General features: G+C 40.9%; 1 protein-coding gene across 9 annotated transcripts in view; it reads left to right on the forward strand.

Moving 5' to 3' along the window:
• ENOX2 (ecto-NOX disulfide-thiol exchanger 2) overlaps positions 1 to 27,788 on the forward strand; it is a 391,463-nt gene that overhangs the window by 29,613 nt on the left and 334,062 nt on the right. The window contains exon 1 of one of the 9 annotated variants that reach the window (XM_056809176.1): positions 2,187 to 2,573. The exons of 5 other annotated variants lie outside the window; for them this stretch is intronic. In XM_056809176.1, the coding sequence (XP_056665154.1) occupies positions 2,402 to 2,573 (172 nt within the window). In that variant the 5' untranslated portion in view covers positions 2,187 to 2,401. Of the gene's footprint in view, positions 1 to 2,186; positions 2,574 to 4,051; positions 4,161 to 27,788 lie in introns of those variants that run through there. 3 more of the 9 variants (XM_007507175.3, XM_056809180.1, XM_056809183.1) reach the window with 3 other exon arrangements.

The following is a 27,788-nucleotide window of genomic DNA, read 5'->3' on the forward strand; positions in this document are numbered from 1 at the left end:
TTGGCTAATTAGGTATGTGACTTTGGGCCAGCGACTTCCCTCCTCTGGGACTCATTTTTCTGATTTGTAAAATGAAAGGGTTGAACTGGGGGATTTCTAAGACCTTCTCTAGCCTAGCTTCAAATCTTTCAACTGTAAAAACAACTGAAACTACTCCTAGTGGGGAGAATGTCATCATTAGTATTTTGGCTACTGCATGATAAATTCTCTGGTCATGGGAACCCCTTGAAACTAAGAAAATTCCAAAAAGCCTTTCAGTCCTTGGCTCCCTCCTTGGCTTTCCATGGTGAAGGTGACAGTAGTGGCAGAAGGTACCAAGACTCATAGTGCCTCTAAACCCTAAACTGGGAGTCTATGGACACATTTCAAGGAGTCTGTGAACCTGGATGGGAAAAAATGGCCCTCTTTCTTTTTACTTACCCTGAATTGCAATGTAGCATTTTGTTCATTTATTTACAAATGTGATTCTGAGCAGAGCTCCCCAGGTTTTGCCATGCTACCAGAGGGGCCTAGGCCAATGCCCAGGATCAGAATCTTTGCTCTTGACCATTCTGAACATCCACAGATGTTCACTTTTTATGTGAGTCCTTTGTCTAATGGCAGACATCCTCTTGGATAAAGGGAAGCCCATTCAGTATTGCTCTTCTTGTGATAAATGGGGACAAAAAATAAAGGGAAGTGGCCACTAATGGTATGCTGGCTCCCATCATCTCTTGAGAAGGTAGACCATAGTGTCAGTGAGCAGAACTGGCTTCATAATGGGCCCCAAACCACCAAGACACACAATATTGGTCGTCACAATGCTATTGGAATCATAATTCAGATTTCTCGGGTGTCAAGGTATGCGGTATGCTTTATATATGTTGTCTCCTTTGAGTCTAACAGTCCCTGTGAGAGGCAGCAGGGTCTAGATAATGGCCTATCCAGAGCCTGGACTCTACTCCTTCCTCACCTCTTTCTCAGAATTCCTTATTTCCTTCCCTGAGCTCTACCTGTGATGGGAAGCTTTTTTTTTTAGCTCTGCCCCCACCCCTACCCCATGATCTTGTATCCTTCGACCTGTGTCTAAATGTATTTTCTCCCCTGATGGAATGAATATAAGCTTCTTGAGGGCCAAAACTATCTCACCTTTGTTTTTGTATTCGTTTAAGGGGCTTAATAACGTGCATGTTGATTTTTACAGATGAAGAAATTGAAGCACAGAAAGGCTTAACATTCTGGTCAAGATCACACAGCTGATCAATGAGGGAAGCAGGATGTGAACTTAGATCTTTCTGACTCCTAGGCTGGTACTCTAGCCTTCATCTCACCCTGCTTCTGCTACTTTCCAGCTTACAAAGTCCATTTAGAGCCATGATCTCCATTGGCTCTTCCTAGCAACCCTTGGAGGTAGGCAACTCAGGTATTCTTTGTTCCATCTAATAGATGAGGAAGCTAAGAGACAGACAGATGACTTCCTCAAATCCCACAGCTAGTAAATGTTAGTCATCTAGAGTGGTTCTTGATGTCAACAAACCCTAGGGCTTTTTCTTTTATGCCCCAACCACCTAATCTCCTCTTTAAGGAGAAGATTGGGGTGGAACAGTTGGAGGAAAAGACAAGGACACCGGAGAACTCTACTGAAAATCTGTGGAGATGAATCAAGTGTCATTCTAGGATATGTGGAGTACTTTAGACTTCCAGTTTCTGTGTTTTTTTTAAAAGAATGACCCAATTTGCCAGATTTTGATGACTTAATTTTTTGGATTTCTATTCTCCATCTCAACACTTTCCCCCTAGATTTTGGTGCATTCTAGGATTCTTCAAGGGTTGTCATGAGGATCCTTAAAGGCCAAAGGGTAGGGAGGGAAGTTGTTATTCTCTGGCTTAGGAAGTAGACTGAGAACTTATTGGAGGACACAGATGGCACTGCAAAGGTCCAAGGGGATTTGACATGTGATCCTGCTCTTGTAGCCCCCACCATTGCTTTTGGCCACTTCAAAATTGGCCTGTGTATCCAGGCATGCACTTGGGTAGCCACCATGCAGATGGGAAGTGGGGCGTGTGGGGCTTGGAGGGACCAGAGGTCCCTAAATGCTGCCTGGATCATTTAGTGCTCCAGGTGTGCCCTCCCCAGGAGTTCATGTGCTAAAATTGTGTCCTGGCTTAGGCCAGCTGGTCACTGTATATATAGTATCAAGGCAGCCTGGGGCCACACAAAGCATGGCTTTGGATGTTTTTTCTCAATTCCTGACTTGAGATCCAGCAAATCAGAGCCAGGGCCCTTTTCTTTATGCTGGGCAGCAAGCAGAGATGGAATACCTGGGCACAGCTAAGAGGTTGGGCCGAAAGAGATGACCCCTGGCCAGAGGGCTCCCATTGAGCACTTATATGGTGGAGGACCCATCATCTCCATAAGCAAATGACAAGGCTTTCTGGGAGTGGCATAAGCAGGGGGGTGGCAGAATACGGGTTGGCTTACTCACTACTCTCACTGACCAAGGCTGCTGTAGCATTCCTCTCTAGGAGGCTTACAGCTGCCTGGGGAAATGGTGGGACATGCATCCCGTTTAAACCCATCCTCTACAGAGCAGGTGAGTAAGGTTCAGGGAGACCTGTTTTGGAATATCAGAGTCAAGAGTCCGGTGCTCTGTCTGCCATATTGTGCCAGCTGGCATGAATGCATTTTTGGAATCTCTGGATTCCATTCCCCAATCCCACCTTCCCCTTCCCCCAGCCGCGGAGAACTCTACCTTAGTTAAAGGGATCTTATGTGTTATTTCACATTCTGAGGAATAGACATAATGATTTCAAGTAGATGAAGATCTTTCACCTGCACCCTCTTATTGGGGGGGGCATAGAATGTCAGAGTTGGAGAGGCACCTTGGGAAGTTTCTAGGCTAGCCTTCTGATTTTGTCCATGAGAAAATGGAGAAGCAGAGAGGGCAGGAAAGTGACTTAAGGAAAGTCACAGAGCTAAGAAAAGTAGAAGAGTTTAGGAGCCGCCATTTTACAAATGAGGAAGGTGAGGTACAGAGAGGTTGTTGTGGCATCTCTTCATGTCTGGTGCTTTGTGCTTTGAAAATCTCCCCTGGCTGAGATGGGAACTTTCTGTATGAAATGACAGGAAGTCCAGGGGCTTGGGGAATGGCCTCCCAGTCCCAGGCCCCGCCAGGCTGAGGAGCCTCCGGGGCCAGCAGATTAGGAAATGGAGTTGCTGAGTGTTCAGGTCCCCGGTGAGTCGGTGAGTGCTGGATGAGCTTTTCACCTTGACTTTAAGAGCTCTCTGCTCTTAGCCATCCGCAGGAGGTGTGTCGGCATGAGAAGTGTGCCTGGGGAGCAGCTCGGAGCTTCGTAATAACAAGTGGCTCGGCTCGTTTGCCTTTTTGTTCTGTCTCCAGAACTTTCTCTCCCCTTTGGTTTCCAGCCTTTTAAGTAGAAGTCGGCAGGGGAAATGAGCGGATTCTCTTTCTGCGGCTGTTTTCTCCAGAACAAAGGTGGCTGGGGGACAGAAGGAAGAGGAGGGCTCACGCCGCGCCGCCTGCATGCCCCGGGAGTGTGGGCAAGTCCGATTTTGGTATGGGCTGAGAGCTAAGATTTCTTCCAAGGCATGCAAATCAGGAAGTTCTGATTTGTCTACTGCAGGCTGTTTCTTTAGGCACTGATGTATGAAATCCCTTACGAATTCTCCGATGAACACACTGCTAATTGCATCCCCACCTGCTCTCCAGCCCCCTCCCCCCCCACCCCACCCCCACTCCGGAGGCAGCCTATAAATGTCCGTCTTTTGGAGATGGATGGTGACACATGCAGGATCAGCGATTCATAAAAGCTCGTTCCAGCCCTTGTCTTCAAGGCTCCTGGATTTCCCCTGACTGCTTTTGTGTAAGTGTAGTAGAAGTGGCGTCAGAATCCACCACCCTTCTTTCTCTGGCTCGAGCTCAGCAGCTCGGCTGGATTGGGGCTCAACACAAGCGTCTGCTCCAGCTGAATGGTGGTGGTGTGCGTCTGTGCCTTGTGTCTCTGTGCAGGGGCTGTGTGGACACACGTGTGTGGGGGGTAGGGGTTTAGGGTGCTTCTAGCTCTGGGGTGGGGGGCAGGATAACTGGCCAGAGAATCTGCTGCGGACTAGTTTCCCGAAGATCCATCGATCGAGGCGATGTTCCTGGTACAGTACACAGGTATAGTATGTGCTCTTGATTTTGCCAGAATGTTCCCATTTTTTCCCCAAAGGGCATCCCTCCTTTCTGTGCTCCAGGTGACCTGGACTGAGGGCTAACTAACGACCTCCCTGGCCCCGGCAAGGCATTCAGAACAGATGCCTTGTCGAGAATTCTGGGTTTCTGGTGGCATTTTCCCCCATACCATAATTGTGCACGCTTCTCTGCTGTAGTCTGGTATTGCATTTCTCCTGTCTTATGACTGCAACTGGTAGTAGTAGGTGACACCCTTAGAAGTTTGCACAAAAGATTCCATGCTTTGGCATCCAGAGATGATGCCGAAGCACTTCTAGCTGTTGGATTGGTTTTGTTTCTTCTCCCGTTTTGGAACTCCTTGTGTTTGCTAATTGGTTGCTATAAATGTGAAATAGGTTTTAGAGCAAAAGAACTTGGAACTGGAACAACTCCAGAGCACATCTGTAGCAGAGATTTATTTCCCTTTCCTCATGGCACCTGTGAAGAAGAAAGGTCAGCTTTGGTGTTGTGGTGGGGAGAAGGCTAGGCTTTGGGGCAGGAGACTGTCATTTATTGTGTGGGCAGGGCCTCCACCCACTTGGGCCTCAGTTTCCCCTGTGTGAAGTGAGATGATTGGGCTAGATGGTCCTTAAGGCTCCTTCCCAGCTCCTATGTCCTTGGATTCTTATGGTAAGAGCAAAAAGCCCCAAACTTTCTATTTTGACATCTGTAGTGGGTGTACCCCTACATGGCTCTGGTGGTTTCTCAAGGGTGGTCTTCGGAAGTCAAGAACCTCAAGGTTCTTTGGAAGAATGTTTGGTCTTAAAAGGGCTACAAGGATCTATGGACTCCCTCTCCCTCCATGGAAGTCCCAGCAAGTTTGGTTTTCCTGATGGAAGTCCAGTCCTTACATCTAGATGTTTGGATTCTTTTTCATATCCTTTATTTGATAGGACCTGTTTACCCCACCCCACCCCACCCCACCCCTTCCTGGTTTATTGTGCTTAAAAACTGCACTCAGAGCTTAAGAGCTCCCAGATCTCTCTGTTTGGCTGGCGGAGCCGGTGATTTCCCTCCTCATTAATCGGACAGCATGCGGGTAATGCGGAGAGGAGTTTGACTGACAATATTTCAAGGTTACTCTTAAGAGCCTACAGTGAACCCCTGCGCCTGGACGAGCAGCTGCTGAGTGGAATTGTATGCAATTAAAACGACAGTGGGATTGTGTCGCCTCAGGCACACTCAATTGGTTTGAATTTACAGCTCTGGTTTGGTTGTCGGGCATCGCTTGGTTCCTTTTGCCAAGTATTTGAGAACCCTACTTGCTAGATTTTGCTCTCCCCCTTGCCATTTTTCTACACTTAACTCTAGAAAAGTCATCTATACTTTTGAACGTGAGAGGGAATAGAAGTAAGAACAGGCTATCTCCTTACACTCCTCCCCGCCCCATTCCCCTAAGAAAGAGAGGAAACCTAAATGACCACATTGTCCACAACAGCATCTTTATGTTTTCCGTGTGGTCATGTTCTTGGTCTGTGTTCTCAGTGCTGATTGCAAATGTTGATAGTTTTACTTCTGCTGCTGGAGAGGTGAGAAGCAGTACCTTGTAGTTGATGGAGAGCAGGCCTTGGAGTCAGGAAGACCTGTGAAAAAAGGATAGCAGTGATTATCAGAATGCCATGGTTAGATAGAGAGGAAAGGGTACTGATGTGTAGTCACAGGACCTGGGTTCAAATTCTGCCTCTGATACATACTGTGGTGGGGGTGGGATCTAAGTCCCTTCACTTATGGAGGCCTCACTCTTTTCATGACTCAATAGTTCCCGATCCTACAGTAACAAAGAAGGGACATGTTTTTAGGACCTCTTGAAAAGAAGTCCTTTACCTGTGTTCAAAACTTGCCACTGATACAGACTGCCTGCTGCCTTGGTACCTTTTGTAATTCTAAGACTGAGATGCAGGAAATGCATTAATCTGCATTGGTGGAAGAGATTTTCACACTGGGGATTCTCTACATGGGTGAAATCATAGATTCGGGTCAAAAGAAAAAGAGAGAGATTGGTTCCGTACAAAGAAATGAAACGGCTGATAATGAGACTGAGCTCATAGTGGAATGAATGGACAGGTATAGGAGTTAGAGTAAGAAGATCTCCTTTGAGTGTCAGCTTCAGCTACTTTGTTTAGTAGCTGTTTAACCTTGGGTAAGTCCTTTACTCTGGGTCTCACTGTCTTCCTCTATAATGAGAAGATTGGAATAGATATTACAGGTCCTTTCTGCTTCTCAATTCTTCCAGTAATGTTAAGCAAGATAGGTGTGGCTTTTAAATGGAAAATCCTTCTTGCTTTTTATCTACTAGAGAACAAGGCTTGAAAAGCCACACAGCCAGCATGTTGCTACCTGCTTGTTTATTTATTGTTGATTTTTTCTAATCATGTAATGGAATCTAGAGTTATTGTGACTTAATCTCAAGTCAGAAATGAATCATAATTTTGTCACCTTCATCCAGATGATGGACCTGCGTTTTAGGATAGCAGCAGTAGCTGCAGACATTTCAAGGTTTCCAGTCAGATCTTCTAACTCCTGGCCCGAGATCCTAGCCATTGTACCACATTGCCTTCTAGAATCTCATGTGTATCTAATACAAATTAAAGGAGGCTAAGAGAAAACTTGTATTTCTTTCAGTGAGGTCAGCTTATAGGATCAGGCCATATACATACAGCCAACTCCAACGTTTCTTCTCCTAGTTTAACAGGCCAGATGAGTTTTCCTGACTTTCTTTTTTGATTATTCAATTTAAAATGAACTAATCTAAAGAAGGAAACCTGTTTCCTACCTTTATAGAAGTGATTGCTGAGTAAAATTGCCTTTTCTTTTTAGTAGTTTCTGATGGCCTCCACTTAAAAGGCTTCTTCCCTTTTCCAGTGCCTTATTGGGACATAGAGGTGACCTTGGGATCTCAAGGGCTACCTCAAAAGAAGAGTTCTATCTCTGGCAAGGCCCTCCCAAGGCTTCATTCAGGTCCCAGTAAGAAATTGTCTGCAGTCCAAAAGTCACCCTTGTTAGACATGCGATGGTTTTTCACCAGAAAGTCACCACCAAGGCCCTCTTGGAGGACTCCTCCAGAATTGGTTTTAAAGGATTTCTATCTGCAGTTAGAGAGGAGAGTGACATCTCCAATAGGAAATTCACCAGTACTTGAAGTTCATCAGAGAATGTTGGCAAAGTAAAACCTGTCTTTATTCTCCCTCCCAGAGACTCCTTACAGAGCATTTTGTTTGTGACTCCCTTTGTGTCCTTAGCATACTCTGGCTATTCTACATTTGTACCCTCGTCTTCTTTACTCCTACTAAACTATGTGTTCCCTTAGGATAAGAACCAAGTTTTGTTCATTGCCGTGTCTCAGTGTCTAGCACAAAGGCCTTGTGCACAGTATACAGTGGCCCACTTTGTATATGAATGTTGAATATAATGGTTTATATAGTTATGAAATTTACTACTGACTGTTCTTGAGATATATGAAAAATGGGGGCAGGGTTTCAGGAACACAATGTAGTAAAAGGGGTAATTTGACTGGAGGCCATTTGATGTTCCCTTTTTTCTTCTATTAGCCATTTCTAAACTCAATGACATCATCCTCCATTCTCTCCTTTTCTCCAGTTTTTGTTAAAGATGGAACTTTCTTCTTTCCAGGTACTCCTCTCTCTTTGTGATCTCATAGCCTCCTGGTCTCCTCCAACAGATTGCTGTCACAATCAACCCCCCCCCCCACCTTTCATTATATCTTTGTCTACTGGCTCTTTTCTTTCTGCCTACCAAAAAATGCTCTGGTATTTCCTGTCCATAAGATACTTTGCTTGACTCCACCTTTCTCTTAAACTATTGTCTTTTGTTTCCCCTCTTTTCCTAACTGAACTCCACATCTTTTCTCATTTGCCTCTCAACGTCTTGCTATTGAGCTTCCCACCTCATCATTCAAACTGGTGTTTCCAATGTTAACAATCATGTTTTTTTAAGTTTTTGTCTTGATTTTTATGTCCTCATAGTTTTCCCCAGTATCCCTCCCCTTCCCCAAGAGTCATGCCATCTAACAAATGTTGATTTTAAGACAAAGAAGAAGGAAAAATCAGATCAGCACAACTGATCAGTACCTCAAAAACCAAGGATTCTCTCACTGGCCAAATCCAATAACTTTTCTCAGTCCTTGTGCTTCTTGGGCTTCTCTGGATTTCATGATACTTCAGGTTCTCCTTCTATCCCTCTGACATCTTTTTCTGTTTTCTTTGCTGGATCATCATCATCATCATCATCATCGATTCCCCAATTGTGGGTACATCTCAAGGCTCTGCTCTGAGGCCTGTGTTGTCCAAGCCTCTCCTCCTCACTCTTCATTTGTTCCTATTATCGTCCTTGTACAGATGTTCCCAGATTTATTTTTTCAGCTCTTGAATCTCCTTCAGAATTCTACTCCTACATTTTATAGGAACTCCAAATTCAGATTATCCAATACAGAACTCTATCTTCCCCCCTAAAGCCTCTCCCTTTCCTGACTTCCCTATTTCTTTGGAAAGCCCCAACATCTTCCCACTAACTCAGGTTCACAGCCTTGCAGCTACCATTGACTCTACACTCTCCCTCACCCCACTCCCATCCCATTTTCAGCAAGGTACCAAATCTTGTCAATTCTCCTTCTATCACATCTCTTGATTCTGCATCTTTCTCCCACAGCCATTACCTGAGGTCATAGCCTCTTCACCTCTCCCCTAGACTAGCAATAGCCTCTTAATTGGTTGCCTTTTCTCAAGTCTCTCCCCTCTTTAATCTGTTCTCCACACAGTTGCCATATTGATATTCCTATAGCAAAGACAGGTTTAACTATGTTAGTTCCTTGCTCAAAAAGCTCCAGTGGCCCTCTTTTGTCTTGAGGCAAAAATGTGAACTCCGATGTTTTGGTATTTAAAACCCTTCAAGATATGGCTTTCTGGTATTATTTTTTATTTCCTTCCCTTTACCTATTCTACATTCTGGCAAAACTGTTGTACTTAATGGGTTTTTTAACCTGATTTATTTTCTTTTAAAAATTAAATGCTTTTGCAAATAAATATTTACCTCTCTCCCTCTTGCTGCCTCTCTGCCTCCTCACACCATAGAAAACAAGAACAATTCCCTGTTGCAACCATATATAGTTAAGCAAAACAAATCCTCACATTGGCCACTTCCAAAAGAATATGCCTTAGTATGCACTCTGAATCTATCACCTTTCTGGAGGTAGGCAGCAGGTTTCATCATCCAGCAGGCCTCCTCTGGAGCAGGCAGCAGGCCTCCTCTGGAATGAAGGTTGGCTATTGTGCCAAACACAGTTGGATTTTCAAATCTGATTGTTTTGACAGTGAATGTTTATTTCCATTGTATAAATTGTTTTCCTGGTTCTGACCCTTTTACTCTGTTAATACAAGTTTTCCCAAGCTTCCATGAAACTATTCCTTCATCATACATCCCCAACTGATGGACAACCCCTCAATTTTTAGTTTTTTTGCCATCAAAAAAAATAGCTGCTGTAAATATTATAGAACATAAGAGTTGGAAGAGACCCTCAAGGCGAACAACTTGGAATCATACCCAGAGAGTTACAAAAATGTAACCCATAGAGATTCTCAAGGAGATCAGGGAAGAAGGAAAAAACCCCCAAGTTTTCATGTATCATTCTGAGTTAAGGGGAATCCAGCCATTCCCCAGTTGATGGGTACCCACTCAAAGCTACAATTGTTTGCCACTGCAAACAGTGCTGCTGTAAATAGATTTGCACATAGGGACCTTTTTTCTCTTTCTTTGACCTCTTTGGAGTGTAGACCTAGCAGCATTATTTTCAGATCCAAGGGCCAAAATTCCTACCCATTGATCCTAGTTCATAACATTCCACCTTCCTTCCCCATACTTTTGCACACAGGCCATTCTCCTTCCTGGAATGTCCCCCCCTTTCAACTCTGTCTTTTAGATAGTGCCATACCCCAAACACTTTGTATTTATTATCTATAGATTTTCTGTTTGCCTACCTATGTGCATGTTGTTTCCCTCAGGAAGATGCAAGCTTCTCAAAGGTAGAACCTGTTTTGTTTTGATTTCTGTGTTTCCAGTGCCTAGCACATAGTACACACTTCATAGATCCTTGATGAATGAATGAATGGAAAATGTAAGCAGATTGCATGAACAAATATGCATAAAGTCTCTGCATTGGAGAGACTTCAGAGGGCACCTATTCAATTCCATTTTGAATGGGAATCATTTTTGCAATATTTCTGATCAAGCATTTTCAAAGTCTCCACTTGAAGATATCCAGGCAAAGACTGGATGATCACTTGTGTGCTGTTGAAGAGATTCAAGATTAACTCTAGAATATAGGATCATAGAGTTAGAGTTGGAGGAGAGCTTAGAGGTTGTCTGGTCCACCACCACCTCCATTTTACAAATGAGGAAATGGTACAACATAGCTAAGTGACTTGCCCAGGATATAATTTAACTAATAAGTATTAGATGTAGGGTTTTTGGATGTAGAGCTTTCTATCTCAAGCCAAAGACTATCCACTGTACCATGCTGCTTCTCATAGTCCCATGAGTTCGAATTCTGTCTCTTACTTTTTGTAATTAATAAAATTTATTTACAAGTGACTCAGCTCCTGCTTCTCCTCTCCCCATCACAGAAGGTATCATATGTATGTATATATGATGCATCATCATATAATATGTATATATACAAATTATGTCTTTCATGTTTCCATTTTCAGTTCATTCTTTGGAGGTACCATTCAGAGTTTAGTCTTCAAGTGTTCAATCTGTAGCTGTATATGCTGTTCATGATCCTGTTTAGTTCTTTCCAAGTTTTTTAAAGTTAGCATACTCATCATTTCTTATGGGATTGGTAGTATTCCATCACAGTTATTTACCAAGATTCATTTAGCCATTCCCCAACTGATGGACAACCCCTTAATTTTCAGTTTTTTGCCATCAAAAAAAGAGCTGCTGTAAATATTATAGAACATAAGAGTTGGAAGAGACCCTCAAGGCGAACAATTTGGAATCATACCCAGAGAGTTACAAAAATATAACCCATAGAGATTCTCAAGGAGATCAGGGAAGAAGGGAAAAACCCCCAAGTTTTCTTGTATCATTCTGAGTTAAGGGGAATCACCTTACCTCTCAAGATGGCCCATTGTACTGTTGGGAAGTTCTGATGGTTTGGAAGTTTTCCCTGACCTATTTGCACTTTCCTAGATCTCTTTGCTCTGACTTGTGCCCTCTGGGGACACCCAGAAAAAAGTGTAATTCCCTGTCTGATAACAGCCATTTCCTTTTGCCCTGAGACAGGGCAGGCACATGCTGGTAATTAGAGAAATCCATTTTCCCTCTGGGGCATGCTTGTACCCACCTGGGGCAAAAAAGGAGAGGTCTGAGTTGGAGAGAAAATATAAACCCAAAAGACTGGTGAGGTTAGTCACAGAATTTGCCAGATGAGGTAGTCAAAGTCAGGAAAAAGGGACTCTCATCTGACAACCTCATTCCCCAAAACTTTTGTTCAGTCCTATAAGACCAAGATGCTTGCCTTCCTTAAACCTTCCAGGTGGGTTTCATCAGGCTCTTCCTGACTCAGTTGGCCTCAATAACAAGCCATAACTTGCAGGACTTCAAGGCCACAATGGTATGTCTCTTCCTTCTTCCTCTCCCCAGGCCCCTTCCTCTAGGCCCACTCCAGTTTGTCTTTCTTAAAATGTAACTCCAGAATTGATCATGGTATTATTCCTCATGTGGTATAATTCAACAAAACCCCACAAGCACTTATGAAGGGCCTATTTTTTGCAAGTCAACAGGTGAGGTACTGGGGAGGCAGAAAAAAACAATGGGAGTGGCCCCTGTCCTCAAGGAATTTCCATTGTGCTGAAGGAATACAGGGGAGTGGGCACAGGTGAAGAAATTCAAAATCTATACTAAGAAATACAAAGTAAATTTCATGGAGAAGGAGCACCAATAACTAGGGAGATTAGGACTGAGCTTTTATACAACATGGCATCTAAGATGTATCTAGAAGGAATTTAGGGATTTCAAGAGGCAAGGGTGAGGAGTAAGAGCATTTTAGGCATGGGCAGTGGAGGGAATGACATAGAGGCAGCAGATGGAACAATGAGTGCACAGAACAGCTGGCAGCCCAGCTTAACTGAATTAGAGAGCGGGAAGGGGAGTTATAGGATATAAAGTTGGCAAGGTAAGTAGGTGCCAGACTGTGATGCCAGACAGAGGAGTTTGTATCTTTTATTAGAAGCACCAGGGAGCTATTGAAGATTTTTGAAGTAGGGAGATTTGTGTTTTCCGAATATTAATTTGACACTCATGTGGAGGATGGAGTGGATAGAGGAGAGACTGGAGGCTGAGTAGTGTAACTATCCCCTCTTGCATTCTAGATATTGTGCCTTAGTGTTGTTAGATTGTGGTTAAAGAGTGGGTTGGTTCAAGGTTTGTTTTGGTTTGGTTTTTGGCTGCCATGTCACACTGTGTCTCATTGTTCTTCTTCTTATTTTAAAAATTTTTATTGATTAATTAATTTAGAATATTTTTCCATAGTTACAGGATTCCTTTTCTTTCCCTCCCTTCCTCTCTCCCCCCTCCCAGAGCCAATGTGTCTCATTGTTCTTACAGGCCTAAAACCCTTAGGGCTTTTTCATCTAAACTACTGTTAATTAGCCATGCCTCTCTAATTGTGAATTTGTCCAATTTGGAGTTTTATTTAACCCAAGTATAGGACTTTACCTTTATCCCTATTTAATTTTATCTTATTTGATTCAGACCATAATTCTAGCTGGCCTAGATCTTTTGAGGTCCTGACTCTGGCATCCAGCATGTTCAAGGACTCATCTAGCTTAATGTCATTTGCAAAATTTCATAGATATGTCATCTGTGCCCAGAACCAAAGACACCCCTTTTTTTGGAAATAAGTGGTCTCAAGAGCACCAGTACTTCAAAAAGTCTATAAAGGCTGCTCTTGTTTAAAGATTAATTCTTCTTTACAATGTGCCTTTGAACACATTCAAGAGAAATATAGGGGACAGATAGGTGGCTCAGTAGATTGAGAGCCAGGCCAGATGTCTCCTAGCTGTGTCACTCTGGGTAAGTTCCTTAACCCCCATTGCCTAGCCCTTACTACTCTTCTGCCTTTGAACCAATACACAGTATTGATTATAAGATGGATAGTAAGGATTTTTTAAGGAGAGAAATACAGGTTCTTGGAAGGAGTAGGGAGAAAGAGTTCAAGAAGGAAAACCCATACTAAGGTTGGGAAAAAATGTCATCATCCGTATCTGTATAGAAAGTATATGAATCTTGTTTTGTCCATGTCTTTTTCATGAGTTATCTGAACTTAGCCTTAGTAGAGCCCTCAGAATGCTAGTGGATTTTCACCAGAATTTTTATTCTTCCATGACAAGGGTATAAGTGAGAATGGAACGAGGCCAACTTTTCCTGCACTTTTATCCTGAAATGGGATTCATCATTGAGATATAAGGAATTGACCATGGCGTTCAGAGTTTCACAGGCTTTAAGAATTAGAAGGGATCTTGGACATCATTTACACACAGTTTCATCCTCTGCACAGTTGCCAAATTGGTACTGCATTTCTAAGTGTGATTTTTCAGTCCCCTAGGAGCATTATAGTTTGTAATCAGTAAGGAAGGGTTTTCAGAGGTCTGAATGTTTGCTGCCTCTACACTGCCATCTTGACTCTGCCTCTCTGGTACTGCATTTCTAAAACACAGATCTGACCCATTAACTTTGTATTTATAACTCTTTGATAGCTCCCTATTCTCTCTAAGAAATAATATAGTATTCTAAATCTAATATTGAAGGTGCTCCACAATCCAACTCCCACCTACTTTCCTCTTTACTATTTCTTTGCTTCTTACACTGTCTTTTTCCTAGTTAAGCTTTCTAGGTACTACCTCTGCCCTTCCACAAGTGATCCTCTTTGTTTGGAATGATTTCCCTCCTCAATCTTACCTTTTGAAATCTCATCTTCCTTTAAGGCCCAGCTCAGGTACCAATCTCCCTTGATATCAGTACTCTCTTCCCTTAAACTTTTGAGTATTGCTTTTTATATACTTTCTTTTTACTTGTATATATGTTGTATCTGCCTGGTAAAATGTAAGCCCCCTCAGGACAAGGACTGCTTGTTTTTTGTCTTTGTCTTCCCAGAGCCAAGCAAAAGACCTGGCATGGAGAAGATGCTTAAATAAATATGTGGAATCTCATCCAAACTTTTCATTTTATGGAGAAAAAATTGAGGGCCTAAAAGATAATTGATTTGCCCATATAACTACTAAGACTTATGAGTGGCCTATTAGGTCACCTAACTCTCAGGTAGCAGATTGAGATTCAAGCTTGGGCCATTGACTATCTCTAAACCCAAACCACTTTCCACCATGTCAGGTTGCTTTACCATGCTTTGAGAATTGTAGATTGGCATTTTCAGAGTAGATGAAAAACATTTTTTAAAAACTCATTCATGAAAATGGCATTTCAAAATTTAAATTTAAATTGGATCATATTACTTTTATTATTTTTTTTATCAAAGAAAAGCAACCTGAACTCATAAAAGGTTGGAACCATGCAAGGTCTTAGAATATGAAGTTGCTGAGAAGATCTTAGCCATGATCTAGTCCAATCTCCTCACTGTACAGTTGGAGCAGCGAGGGCTCTTTGGGAAAGGGATTTGCCCTAGGTCATCCAACTAGTCAGTGGCAGAGCCAGGCCTGGAACCCAGGTTCTCCTGTGTAAGGAGGAAAATTAAAGGTTTGGACTAAATTTAAGAGTGTGTTCACCTGGAATCATTATTCCATTCCAAATGACTTTTATGGTATTTTATTTACAAAAGGAGAAAGAGTGAAAGTAAGAAAATCAGAAAGAATAGATATTTACTCCGGCCCAGTCTGAACTAGGCAGAGCTTAAGAGGCCCCAGCAAAGGGGGCCCAGAGGTAAATTAAACAAAGGTTTTAGCCATGAGGCCTCCTCAGAGATGTGGGGCCTCTCTGGAGGCTAATACCTTCAGAATAAGCCAGGGAAAGGAATCAGTCTTTTTCACTCACCCACATGGTAGTCCTTTTTTTTTTGTTTTTTTAAATATATTTTATTTGATCATTTCCAAGCATTATTCGTTAAAGACATAGATAATTTTCTTTTCCTCCCCCCCCCCACCCCCCATAGCCAACGCGTAAGTCCACTGGGCATTAGATGTTTTCTTGATTTGAACCCATTGCTTTGTTGATAGTATTTGCATTAGAGTGTTCATTTAGAGTCTATCCTCTGTCATGTCCCCTCAACCTCTGTATTCAGGCAGTTGCTTTTTCTCGGTGTTTCCACTCCCATAGTTTATCCTTTCCTTATGAATGGTGTTTTTTTCTCCTGGATCCCTGCAAGTTGTTCAGGGACATTACACCGCCACTAATGGAGAAGTCCATTACGTTCGATTATACCACAGTGTATTAGTCTCTGTGTACAATGTTCTCCTGGTTCTGCTCCTCTCGCTCTGCATCACTTCCTGGAGGTTGTTCCAGTCTCCATGGAACTTTTCCACTTTATTATTCCTTTTAGCACAATAGTATTCCATCACCAACATATACCACAGTTTGTTCAGCCATTCCCCAATTGATGGGCATCCCCTCGTTTTCCAGTTTTGGGCCACCACAAAGAGCGCAGCTATGAATATTTTTGTACAAGTCTTTGTGTCCATTATCTCTTTGGGGTACAGACCCAGCAGTGCTATGGCTGGGTCAAAGGGTAGATATTCTTTTGTCGCCCTTTGGGCATAGTTCCAAATTGCCCTCCAGAATGGTTGGATCAATTCACAACTCCACCAGCAATGAATTAATGTCCCTACATTGCCACATCCCCTCCAGCATTCATTACTTTCCTTTGCTGTTATGTTAGCCAATCTGCTAGGTGTGAGGTGATACCTCAGAGTTGTTTTGATTTGCATCTCTCTGATTATAAGAGATGTAGAACACTTCTTCATGTGCTTGTTAATAGTTTTGATTTCTTTATCTGAGAACTGCCTATCCATTTCCCTTGCCCATTTATCAATTGGAGAATGGCTTGATTTTTTGTACAATTGATTTAGCTCATTATAAATATGAGTAATTAAACCTTTGTCAGAGGTTTCTATGAAGATTTTTTCCCAATTTGTTGTTTCCCTTCTGATTTTAGTTATATTGGTTTTGTTTGTACAAAAGCTTTTTAGTTTGATGTAGTCAAAATTATTTATTTTACATTTTGTGATTCTTTCTATATCTTGCTTGGTTTTAAAGCCTTTCCCCTCCCAAAGGTCTGACATGTATACTATTCTATGTTTACCCAATTTACTTATGGTTTCCTTCTTTATGTTTAAGTCACTCACCCATTTTGAATTTATCTTGGTGTAGGGTGTGAGGTGTTGATCTATTCCTAGTCTCTCCCACACTGTCTTCCAATTTTCCCAGCAGTTTTTATCGAATAGTGGATTTTTGTCCCAAAAGCTGGGATCTTTGGGTTTATCGTATACTGTCTTGCTGAGGTCGCTTTCCCCCAGTCTATTCCACTGATCTTCCTTTCTGTTTCTTAGCCAGTACCAAATTGTTTTGATGACTGCTGCTTTGTAATATAGTTTTAGGTCAGGGACTGCAAGGCCCCCATCATGTGTGTTTTTTTTTCATTATTTCCCTGGATATCCTTGATCTTTTGTTCTTCCAAATGAACTTTGTTATAGTTTTTTCTAAATCAGTGAAGAAGTATTTTGGTAGTTCTATGGGTATGGCACTAAATAGATAAATAAGTTTGGGTAGGATGGTCATTTTTATTATATTGGCTCGTCCTATCCATGAGCAGTTAATGTTTTTCCATTTGTTCAAGTCTAGTTTTAGTTGTGTGGCGAGTGTTTTGTAGTTGTGTTCATATAGTTCCTGTGTTTGTCTTGGGAGATAGATTCCTAGGTATTTTATTTTGTCTAAGGTGATTTTGAATGGGATTTCTCTTTCTAGTTCTTGCTGCTGAGCTGTGTTGGAGATATATAGAAAAGCTGATGATTTATGTGGGTTTATTTTGTATCCTGCAACTTTGCTAAAGTTGTTGATTATTTCAATTAGCTTTTTGGTTGAATCTCTAGGATTCTTTAAGTAGACCATCATGTCATCTGCAAAGAGTGATAACTTGGTCTCCTCCTTGCCTATTTTGATGCCTTCAATTCCTTTATCTTCTCTAATTGCTACTGCTAGTGTTTCTAGTACAATGTCAAATAGTAGAGGTGATAATTGGCATCCTTGTTTCACTCCTGATCTTATTGGGAATGCATCTAGTTTATCCCCATTGCAGATGATATTAGCTGTTGGTTTTAGATATATACTGTTTATTATTTTTAGGAATGACCCTTCTATTCCTATGCTTTCTAGTGTTTTTAATAGGAATGGGTGTTGTATTTTATCAAAGGCTTTTTCTGCATCTATTGAGATAATCATGTGGTTCTTGCTAGTTTGCTTGTTGATGTGGTCAATTATGTGGATGGTTTTCCTAATGTTGAACCAGCCCTGCATCCCTGGTATGAATCCTACTTGATTATGGTGAATGATCCTTCTGATCACTTGCTGGAGTCTTTTTGCTAGTATCCTATTTAAGATTTTTGCATCTATATTCATTAGGGAGATTGGTCTATAGTTTTCTTTCTCTGTTTTTGACCTGCCTGGTTTTGGAATCATTACCATGTTTGTGTCGTAAAAGGAGTTTGGTAGAACTCCCTCTTTGCTTATTATGTCAAATAGTTTGTGTAGTATTGGGATTAACTGTTCTCTGAATGTTTGATAGAATTCACAGGTGAATCCATCAGGCCCTGGGGATTTTTTCTTAGGAAGTTCTTTGATGGCTTGTTGGATTTCAATTTCTGATATGGGATTATTTAGGAATTCTATTTCCTCTTCTGTTAGTCTAGGCAGTTTGTATTTTTGTATATATTCATCCATTTCTCCTAAATTGGTGTATTTATTGCCATATAATTGGGCAAAGTAATTTCTAATGATTGCCTTAATTTCCTCCTCATTGGAGGTGCTGTCCCCCTTTTCATCTTTAATGCTGTGAATTTGCTTTTCTTCCTTCCTTTTTTTAATTAGATTGACCAGTACCTTGTCTATTTTGTTTGTTTTTTCAAAGTACCAGCTTCTTGTCTCATTTATTAAATCAATAGTTCTATCACTTTCGATTTTATTAATTTCTCCCTTAATTTTTAGGATTTCTAATTTGGTTTTCTGCTGGGGGTTTTTAATTTGATCGCTTTCCAGTTTTTTCATTTGCATTTCCAATTGATTGATCTCTGCTCTCCCTTGTTTGTTAATATAAGCATTCAGGGATATGAATTTACCTCTGATTACTGCTTTGGCTGCATCCCAAAAGGTTTGAAAGGATGTTTCGCCATTGTCATTTTCCTCGATGAAATTATTAATTGTTTCTATGATTTCTTCTTTAACTAAACGGTTTTGGAGTATCATATTGTTTAATTTCCAATTGGTTTTAGATTTGGTTTTCCATGTACCATTACTAATCATTATTTTTATTGCCTTGTGATCTGAGAAGGCTGCATTCATTATTTCTGCTTTTTTGCATTTGTGTGCTATGTTTCTGTGACCTAATGTATGGTCAATTTTTGTGAATGTGCCATGTGGTGCTGAGAAGAAGGTGTATTCCTCTTTATCCCTATTTATTTTTCTCCATATGTCTATTAATTCTAATTTTTCTAAGATTTCATTCACTTCTTTTACCTCTTTCTTATTTATTTTTTGATTTGATTTATCTAAATTTGATAATGGTTGGTTTAAGTCTCCCACTAGTATGGTTTTATTGTCTATTTCTTCCTTCAATTCTCCTAGTTTCTCCATTAGAAATTTGGGTGCTATATTATTTGGTGCATACATATTGATTAATGATATTTCCTCATTGTCTATAGTCCCTTTTAACAAAATATAATTACCTTCCCTATCCCTTTTGATCAGGTCTATTTTTGCATTGGCTTTATCGGATATCATGATTACCACTCCTGCCTTCTTTCTATCAGTTGAAGTCCAGAAGGTCTTACTCCATCCTTTAATTCTGACCTTGTGGGTGTCAACCCGCCTCATGTGTGTTTCTTGAAGACAACATATGGTAGGGTTTTGGATTCTAATCCATTCTGCTATTCGTCTACGTTTTATGGGTGAGTTCATCCCATTCACGTTCAAAGTTATGATTGTCATTTGTGGACTCCCTGGCATTTTGATTGCCTTCCCTAATTCTAACCTATTCTTCTTCGGCTCTACCTTTTAGTCCAGTGATTTACTTTGAAACAGTCCCCCTTGTCCCCTCCCTTGAAGTCCCTCCCTTTTTGTTCCCTCCCCTTCCCCCCTCTCTTTCCCTCCCTTTTTGTTCTCCCTCTCCCCCTCCCCCCCTTGGTTTTCCCTTCTCCTTACCCTTGTTGGTTAAGATAGAATTCAAGATCCCAATGGATCTGGATGTTTTTCCCTCTCAGAGTTGATTTCCCTGAGATTGAGGTTTAAGTAAATCCTCCCCCCCTCTCTTCCTCTCCTTCTTATAGGAGTTTTCTTCCCCTCCCCTTCCCATATGAATCTTTGTGTGAGAATGATTATTCTATTTGGTCTTTCTTTACCCCCTATTTATACATTACATTTTCCCCACATATTAGTATACATAGGTTGATATAAATGTAGTCCTTATAGAAGAGAGTTTGAGTAAAAGAAGAAGATAACATTTTCCCCTTTCCTTAATATTTACCTTTTCAGGTATTCCTTGCTCTTTGATTTTCGGTATCAAACTTTCCACAGAGCTCTGGTCTTTTCTTTGCAAAAAGTTGGAAGTCTTCTATTTTGTTGCATGCCCATACTTTCCCTTGGAAGTATATAGTCAGTTTTGCTGGGTAGCTGATTCTTGGTTGGAGACCCAGCTCTCTTGCCTTTCTGAAGATCATGTTCCATGCCTTACGATCATTCAGAGTAGAACTTGCAAGGTCTTGTGTGACCCTGATTGGCATTCCTTTATATCTAAATTGTCTTTTTCTGGCTTCCTGTAGGATTTTTTCTTTTGTTTGATAGCTTTGGAATTTGGCAATTACATTCCTGGGAGTTGTCTTTTGGGGGTTTAGTGTAGAAGGTGTTCTGTGAGCTCTGTCAGTGGCTGTATTGCCCCCTTGTTCTAGAATCTCTGGGCAATTTTCTTTGATTATATCTTGTATCACCATGTCCAGTTTGGTGTTTATTTCTGGCTTTTCTGGGAGTCCAATTATTCTTAAATTATCCCTTCTCCCCCTATTTTCCAGATCTATCACCTTGTCGGTGAGATATTTTATGTTCTCTTCTAATTTCTTGGTATTTTGGCTTTGCTTTATTAATTCTTGCTCTTTTACACGATCGTTGTCTTCCAGCTGCCTGATTCTGGCCTTTAAAGCCTGGTTTTCCTTTTCAGTTTCATCATACTGGTTTTGTAGATGCGTGAATTTCTTTTGCATTATTTCCAACTTTTCCTCCCAGAAGGCTTCCATCTTTTTGGTCATTTCTGATTCAAATTCTTCATAGGTTTGTGGAGAGTTTCCATTTCCTTTGGAAGGTTTTGGAGCATTTTCTTTTATATTATCTTCTATCTGCTCTGTATTTTGTATTTTGGCTCCATAGAATGTGTCCAAAGTCGCCCCTTTCTTCTTATTTTTCTTGGTATTTTGGGGCTTCTGTGCTTCTGTGGAGTTTTCCATCTCTGAATGTGGAGGATTGGCTTTTCTTGTCTCTGTCTGGTGTTCAGAGGCTTTAGTCCTGGGCAGATGGTTCTATGACTTTCCCTGGGTTAAACTGAATATGCCTCACTGGAACTGGAATGGAAGGGTCGGACCACGTTGCTTTCAGGAAGTTGCCTTCAGAATCGCTGGCCGTGAGGCTGTTTCGTCGGCCTGCGGGGGGATGGGCTGCAGCTAACCCAAGCTCCGAGAGCAAGGACTTTCACTGAGACTTGGATAGCAGGATCCAGCCCGTGAGGCTGTCTTGCCCGCCCTGAGGGTTGCTGTTGTTTCGACCAGCTCTCTGCAGCGGAAGCCCCAGGCAGTAACTTTCACCGGGACTGTAGAAGTCCCTGAGGGTTCTGCTCTCTGAGCCCAGCCGGCAGGGCTGCGGCTTCCGGGAGCCTTGGACTCTGCGCTCCTACCCCTGAGGTCCGAGGGATCTCGGGTTCTGGCTTTTAAGGGGAGCCGTACCTTTTGAACCGGGTCCAGGTCCAGGAGGAGGGTTCCCAGGGTCTGTGCTGTTGATCGTTTTGAATTTCGGCGCCTTAGGAGCTTATAGTTTGAGATCGGTCGGGAAGGTTTTTCCGGAGATCTGAACTTGAGCTTTCTCTAAGCCGCCATCTTAACCGGAAGTCCACATGGTAGTCCTAATAGAAAGTAGAAAGCAGTCCTTAGCCAGAGTTCCTCCAGGGTCCTTCAAGTTAAGTTCCAAGGTGAAAGACCTGGTCACAGGAAGTTCTTGTCACTTTTAAAGACCCTTCCTTTCGTCACTTCCTGTGTCTTCTTTCCACTTTGCTGGACCAAATGAAGCTATAGCTTTGCTTAGGACTGCCCAGGGGCAGTCTGTAAGTTTCTGATTTGTCACCCACTTTAGCACACGTGAGTCACAGACCTACCCATACTTAAGGATAAGTGGGGTCTATATGCTTTTGGTGATTAAGTCTAAAATATGGGCAGGGGAGAGTTAATCCTATCTTCACACCTGCCTCCTGGGATAGTATTCTTTCCTCATTCTGACACTGTGATATGGTTAATTTAAGTTTAAAATATTGCAAAATTTCAACATAATCATGGAACATGGATGATGACTTTTAATTATTCAATATTTGAAACAATATATTCATGTAACCTTTTAAGAAAAGTTTTATAAATAGGTTGCAAAAGGCCATGGATTATATTAAGGATCCAATCACATAAAAGAGACTGTATCCCAAAGACACAGGTCCCTAGGGATTATTTAGGAAGATCAAATCAATTTTTCTCTGAAAAAAGTTTTCCTCTGGGAGTCAGCACACAAAATAGAGTAGAAGGTCCCATTTATAGTCACAGATGCCAGGTTTCAGTTCTTAAACTCTGGGATTTATTACTTTCCAAATGATAAAAGTTCTTTTTAGCCTTATTGTTTCTGTAAGGTTATGGACTGAGAATAGAGTCCTTATCAACTCTGGATACAGAGTTCAATAAAAGTTTTAAGAAGGGAAATGAAGAGAAGATTGTTAAGAGGGTGAAATGAATCTTAGTTGGACAGAAAATTCCAGGACTTTAGGGAAAGCATGTGAAAGAAATGAAAAGTCTGAGAAGAATCATCCAAAAAGAATTGATGTACAACAAAACCTCAATACTCCAGGGACAGAACTTCTCAGACTGGAGATTGGAAGCAAATACATTCTTTGAGTACAGTGATGCAGTCCCAAATTTCCATTAACAACCACATCCATGCAGGAAGAAAATGTGAAGTATGTGGAAGAATAGGAATACCTTATTTGGATGGCAGTAGTTAGATAAGGTTTTCACTGAGGAAAACTGAAAAACTTAGAAGGAGCAACAGGAAATAAACAGACGCAAAAGCAAAAGGTAGAGAAGAAGTAGAAGGAAGAAAATGGTGGTGATAAATCAATAGCTTTGACTAGAAGGAGCCATAGGAACATCCAGGAGAACATACATGACTGTGAGAATAAGAACCTGTAGTGGGGACCAAAAATGGCAGCGTATGTGTATTTATATGTGTGCTCACGCCTGCTTTGGCAGGAGTAGCTTAAACAACAACTCGTAGCTCAACTGTGTATCATACAAAGATATAAGGGCATCACTATCATTGTCATGAAAAGAGCTCTTGACATAGAATCTAAAGACTTGTGTTCAAATTCTAGTAGTTCCACTTATTAACTCGGTGACCTTTGACAAAACACATAACCTTTTTTTGAGCATCTGGTGCTGAAAGATACAAAGCTTAAATAAGATTGTTTAGTGAGACATGATGTAAATAAACTTGAATTGTTTATGACCCTTTTTGCTGGGTTGGAGACAAAAGAAGAAGCAAAGGACTAGGACTTGAGGGTCAATTTGGTAAGAAAAAAAGACCCTGTGAAAAGGCACTTTATTTGCTTATTTTCTCTTTTAAGGAGGATGTTTGACCTTTGGGCTGGGAAGGAGAGAACAGAGCTCAGAGTGAGTTGAAACTAACGTTAAATGATACCAGGGGTTCCATGAACTTGAAAAAATTTTAATACTGTCTTTCAATCTAATTTGTTTCTTTTGTGATCCTATGTATTTAATAACATTATTAGAGGAGTTTCTGAAGACCAAACTGCTAGAAGGGTTCATGACAAACAAAAAGGTTAAGAGCCCCTAACTCTATTCTTGGGTACTAAAAGAAATAGTATCACCTAGCTTCCTTTGAGGATTGGTTAACAGAAATGATTGCTGAGTCTGTCAATGATCTCTGCAAGAACCTGAGGGATAGGAGAGGCGCTAGTCTAGGACTGGAAAAAGGAAAGAGGATAGAGCCTGTCAGTCACTGAGCTTTTCTTTGATTCCTGGAAAAATCCTAGAATTCATTATTAAGGAGGTGGTTTGAGAGCCCTCAGAGAAGCCAGGATCACAGAGAACCAGTCTGACTTCCTCTTAAAAAGGTCATATAAGACTAACCTCATTTCCTTTTTTGACAGGGCTATTAGAGACATCCCCAGGTAGACCAGATATACTTGCATTTTAACCTATCATCTGGCCAAGTTGTTTGTACTCCTCAGACAAGATGGAGCCATTTGGGCTAGATGATAGAAGTTAGTTGGATTTGTACCTAGTTGAATGTATGAACCCCAAGGATCAGTCATTAAAGGATTAGTATCTGCTTAGAGGGAGGGTCTCTAATAGAGCAACCCCAGTGATGTGTTCTTGGTCCTATGCTTATTAAAATTCTTATAATTTATTTGGATGAAACTATAAAAGGGTGATTCTTCAATTTGCCAATGACATGATTGAAGCTGGGAGTGTTAGCTTTCAGGTAGGATGACTGACAGTGAAGGTACCCACAGATCTTGATAGTTTACAATGTTATACTCAATTGAATGGGTTAAGACTGAAGTGTGCTAGATTTGGTTAACCCTGGGTCCAAAAAACTGGCTTCACAAATATTGCCTGAGATATGTGGCTAGAAAACAGCTTTCCTGGATTAGAAGTGCCATATAAACCACCAGTATGGTGTATCAGCTCCAAAAACCAATAGTCTCTTGAGTTACATGGTGAAAAAGAGATCCAGGCCTATGGAACTGGTCCAATTGCTGCTCTTTTCCCTGGCCAGATCCCATCTGGTATTCTTTGCTTAGTTCTTAGCCCCACCTTTTCAAATTAGGCTAATAAGCTCATAGAAGGTTCCCATTAGAGGGTACCGAGGATGAATCCTGGGGATCATGTCATATAATAATAACAATAATAATAATAAGAGGAAGAAATCAAAGGTATCCATAATCATATGAAAAAAATGTTCTAATCCCTCCTGATTAGAGAAATGCAAATTAAAACAACTCTGAGGTACCACCTTACACATGTCAGATTGGCCAATATGACAGTAAAGGGAAATAATAAATGTTGGAGGAGATGTGGCAAAATTGGGACACTAATGTATTGCTGGTGAAGTTGTGAATTGATCCCACCATTCTGGAGGGCAATTTGGAATTATGCCCAAAGGGCACTAAAAGATCCCATGTCCTTTGATCCAGCAATACCACTACTAGATTTGTATCCCAAAGAGATTAAAAAAATTGGAAAGGCCTTGTTTGCACAAAAATATTTATAGCTCTGTTTTTTGTGGTAGCAAAGAATTGGAAACTAAAGGGATGTCCCTCAATTAGGAAATGGCTGAACAATTGTAGTATATGATGGTGATGGAATACTATTGTGCTATAAGGAATGATGAACAGGATGATTTCAGAAAGAACTAGAGAGGCCTACGTGAATTGATGCAGAGTGAAATAAGCAGAACCAGAGGCACATTGTACACAGTAATCACAATATTGTGGGACGATCAAATGTGATAGATTTTGCTACTAACAACAATACAATGATCAAGACAATTTGGAGGGAATTATTAAAAAGAATGCTATCCACCCCTAGAGAAAGAACTGTTGGAGTTGGAATGCAGATCAAAGCATATGATTTATCACTTTTTTATTTGGGTATATGTTTTGAGGTTTTGATTTGGGGTTTTGGTTTTGTAAGTTTTTTCACTTACAAAAATGAATAACATGGACATATGTTTTGTATGATAATACATGTACAACTCAGATTGAATTGGGTTCCTAGGAGGGGGAGGAAAGAAGGGAGGGAGACAACATGAATGTTATAACTTTGGAAAACATATGTGCAAATTTGTTATTAAAAATAAAATAAAGATAAAACTAGGAAAAAATGTAAAAATAAGAGAAGGAAGCATTTTTAGAGCATTTTAACATTTATAAAGTCCTGTACATTTGTTACTTTATTTGTTACTTAAAATAACCCTGTGAAGCAGGTACTACTAGGATTTTCCCCATTTTATAGATGAGGAAGCTGAGGCTCAGAAAGGTTAAATGACTTTTCCAGGGGCACACACCACACATCTAGGAAGCAAGTAAAGTAGGACATGAACTCCTGTCTTTCAGACTCAAAATTCAGAATTTTATCCATATTGTCACCTGGCTTCCTTTGAGGATTGGTTAAAAGAACTGATGTTGTTTGTCTTGGAGTCAAGAGGAGTTGGTGGGGGAAGCTGGGTGGCTCAGTGGATAGAAAGCCAGGCCTGGAAATGGGAAGTCCTGGGTTCCAATCTAGCTTCAGACACTTCCTAGCTGTGTGACCCTGGGCAAGTCATTTAACCCCCATTGCCTAGCCTTTCTTCTACCTTGGGACCAGTACAAAGCACTGATTCTAAGGTAAGGGTTTAAAAAAAAAGAGGAGTTGGTGAGTGAGAGTTGGGGCAGGATAACTGTCTTCAAATATTTGAAAGACTATCACTAGGAAGAGGACATTTTTCCTTTTTAGCATCAGAGAGCAGAGATTAGGAGTAATGTTAAAGGAAGTAGAGTGTAAAAGTGAAGACAAACTCCTCACAGTGAAAGTATGTTCCCTTTCCTTTACAAGAGATCTTTAAGTTAACAATCTTGTTGATAGATGTTTTGATCAGTCACTGGTCAGGTTAGAGGACCACTGAGGTCCTTTGTAGCTCTTTGATTTTAATATTCTGAGTTTCTGTATTTTAGTTGTTAGGTACTGTAAAAAATTGTAGGCCAGTGAGCTTGAAGGGTATGAGGGATTTTGAATTGGGCTTGGGTGGATGGTTAGCAAGTAGTCCAAGGGATTGGGGAAGAAAGAAGAGCGCTGAATTTGAAGTCCAAAGAACTAAGAAGCAATTCTGCAGCTAACTAAATGTGTGCTTTTGGGCAGGTAATTTAAGTCCACTCACCTTTCTTTTCTACATTTGTAAAATGGGGTTAATACTGGTAGTGCCTAGCCTCACCTTAGATAATGCCCACGAAGGACCTTATCTATGGGAAAGCTCTGAAGTAGTGCCAGGTATTGCAGTTTTGTTAATATGTTACGTTCAAGCAGGTACTCCTTTCACTCTTGTCTTTTTTTGGGCCCAAGATCTTTGATCTAAAGTTAAAAGGAATGTCTGGGCCATTTAATGTAATACAGTCTCCTTATTTGATGGAGAGGGAAACCAAAGGTGAGATGACTTGCCAAGGCTCACTAAAGTTCTAAGTGGCAGAGCTGGGATATATCCCTTAGCTGCTAATATGGCCAGATAAAATGATTGACAATTTTCACCCCCTGAGAATGTCTTCATTCCTTCTTCTGCCAACAATGCATCTCTTGCAGGTCCATTTTTGGCTAGTTATTTTAAATAAATATGATTTTATTATCTACAGGGTATTACTAGTTTGGAAATGTACATCAGAGTTATAATGCTGTCTCCATAGAAAAGCAACTCCAGTTCATATGATTCCTCCCCACAAAAATCTGGGCTCATTTCTACCATTATGTTTCTCTTTTTCTTTAGGTAGTTACCTTGTAATTTGCAGACTAATTCTGGTTCAATTCTTACCTCTCTTGGGGAGCAAGTCCTCTACATTAGTTTCTCTTGCAAGCTTTAGCAAAAAGCTTGTATCAAGATCTATGATATTTTTTTAAAATCCAGGAATAATAATGTATTTGAATATTATCTTCTGTCAAGACTATATGGTAATTACCTGTCTGCTTGACCTGCTGTTGTTGCCTAGACTTCATTTCTTTTAGCTATGAAACATTTTTTTTGGCTTATCTGTTCTCTTCCTTCATAGAACATCACTTGCTTTTGCTTTTGCTTTTTCTCCCCTGTGGTCAAAAACATTCCCTTTTTTGCTCCATATAAACCTAGTCCCAACATTCCCTGTCATATTAAGCCTCACTGACCTGAGGGGAACTGAACACAGGGATATATTGCCAGGTACCTCTTAGGGTTGGCCTGATGCTCTCTGCAGGTAGATTTCTTTTGATTTTTGAAGACTAAAGACAGTTGATTGCAGTCTGA

This window comes from Monodelphis domestica, chromosome X, assembly GCF_027887165.1.
Source record: "Monodelphis domestica isolate mMonDom1 chromosome X, mMonDom1.pri, whole genome shotgun sequence".
Classification (NCBI taxonomy): Eukaryota; Metazoa; Chordata; class Mammalia; order Didelphimorphia; family Didelphidae; genus Monodelphis; species Monodelphis domestica.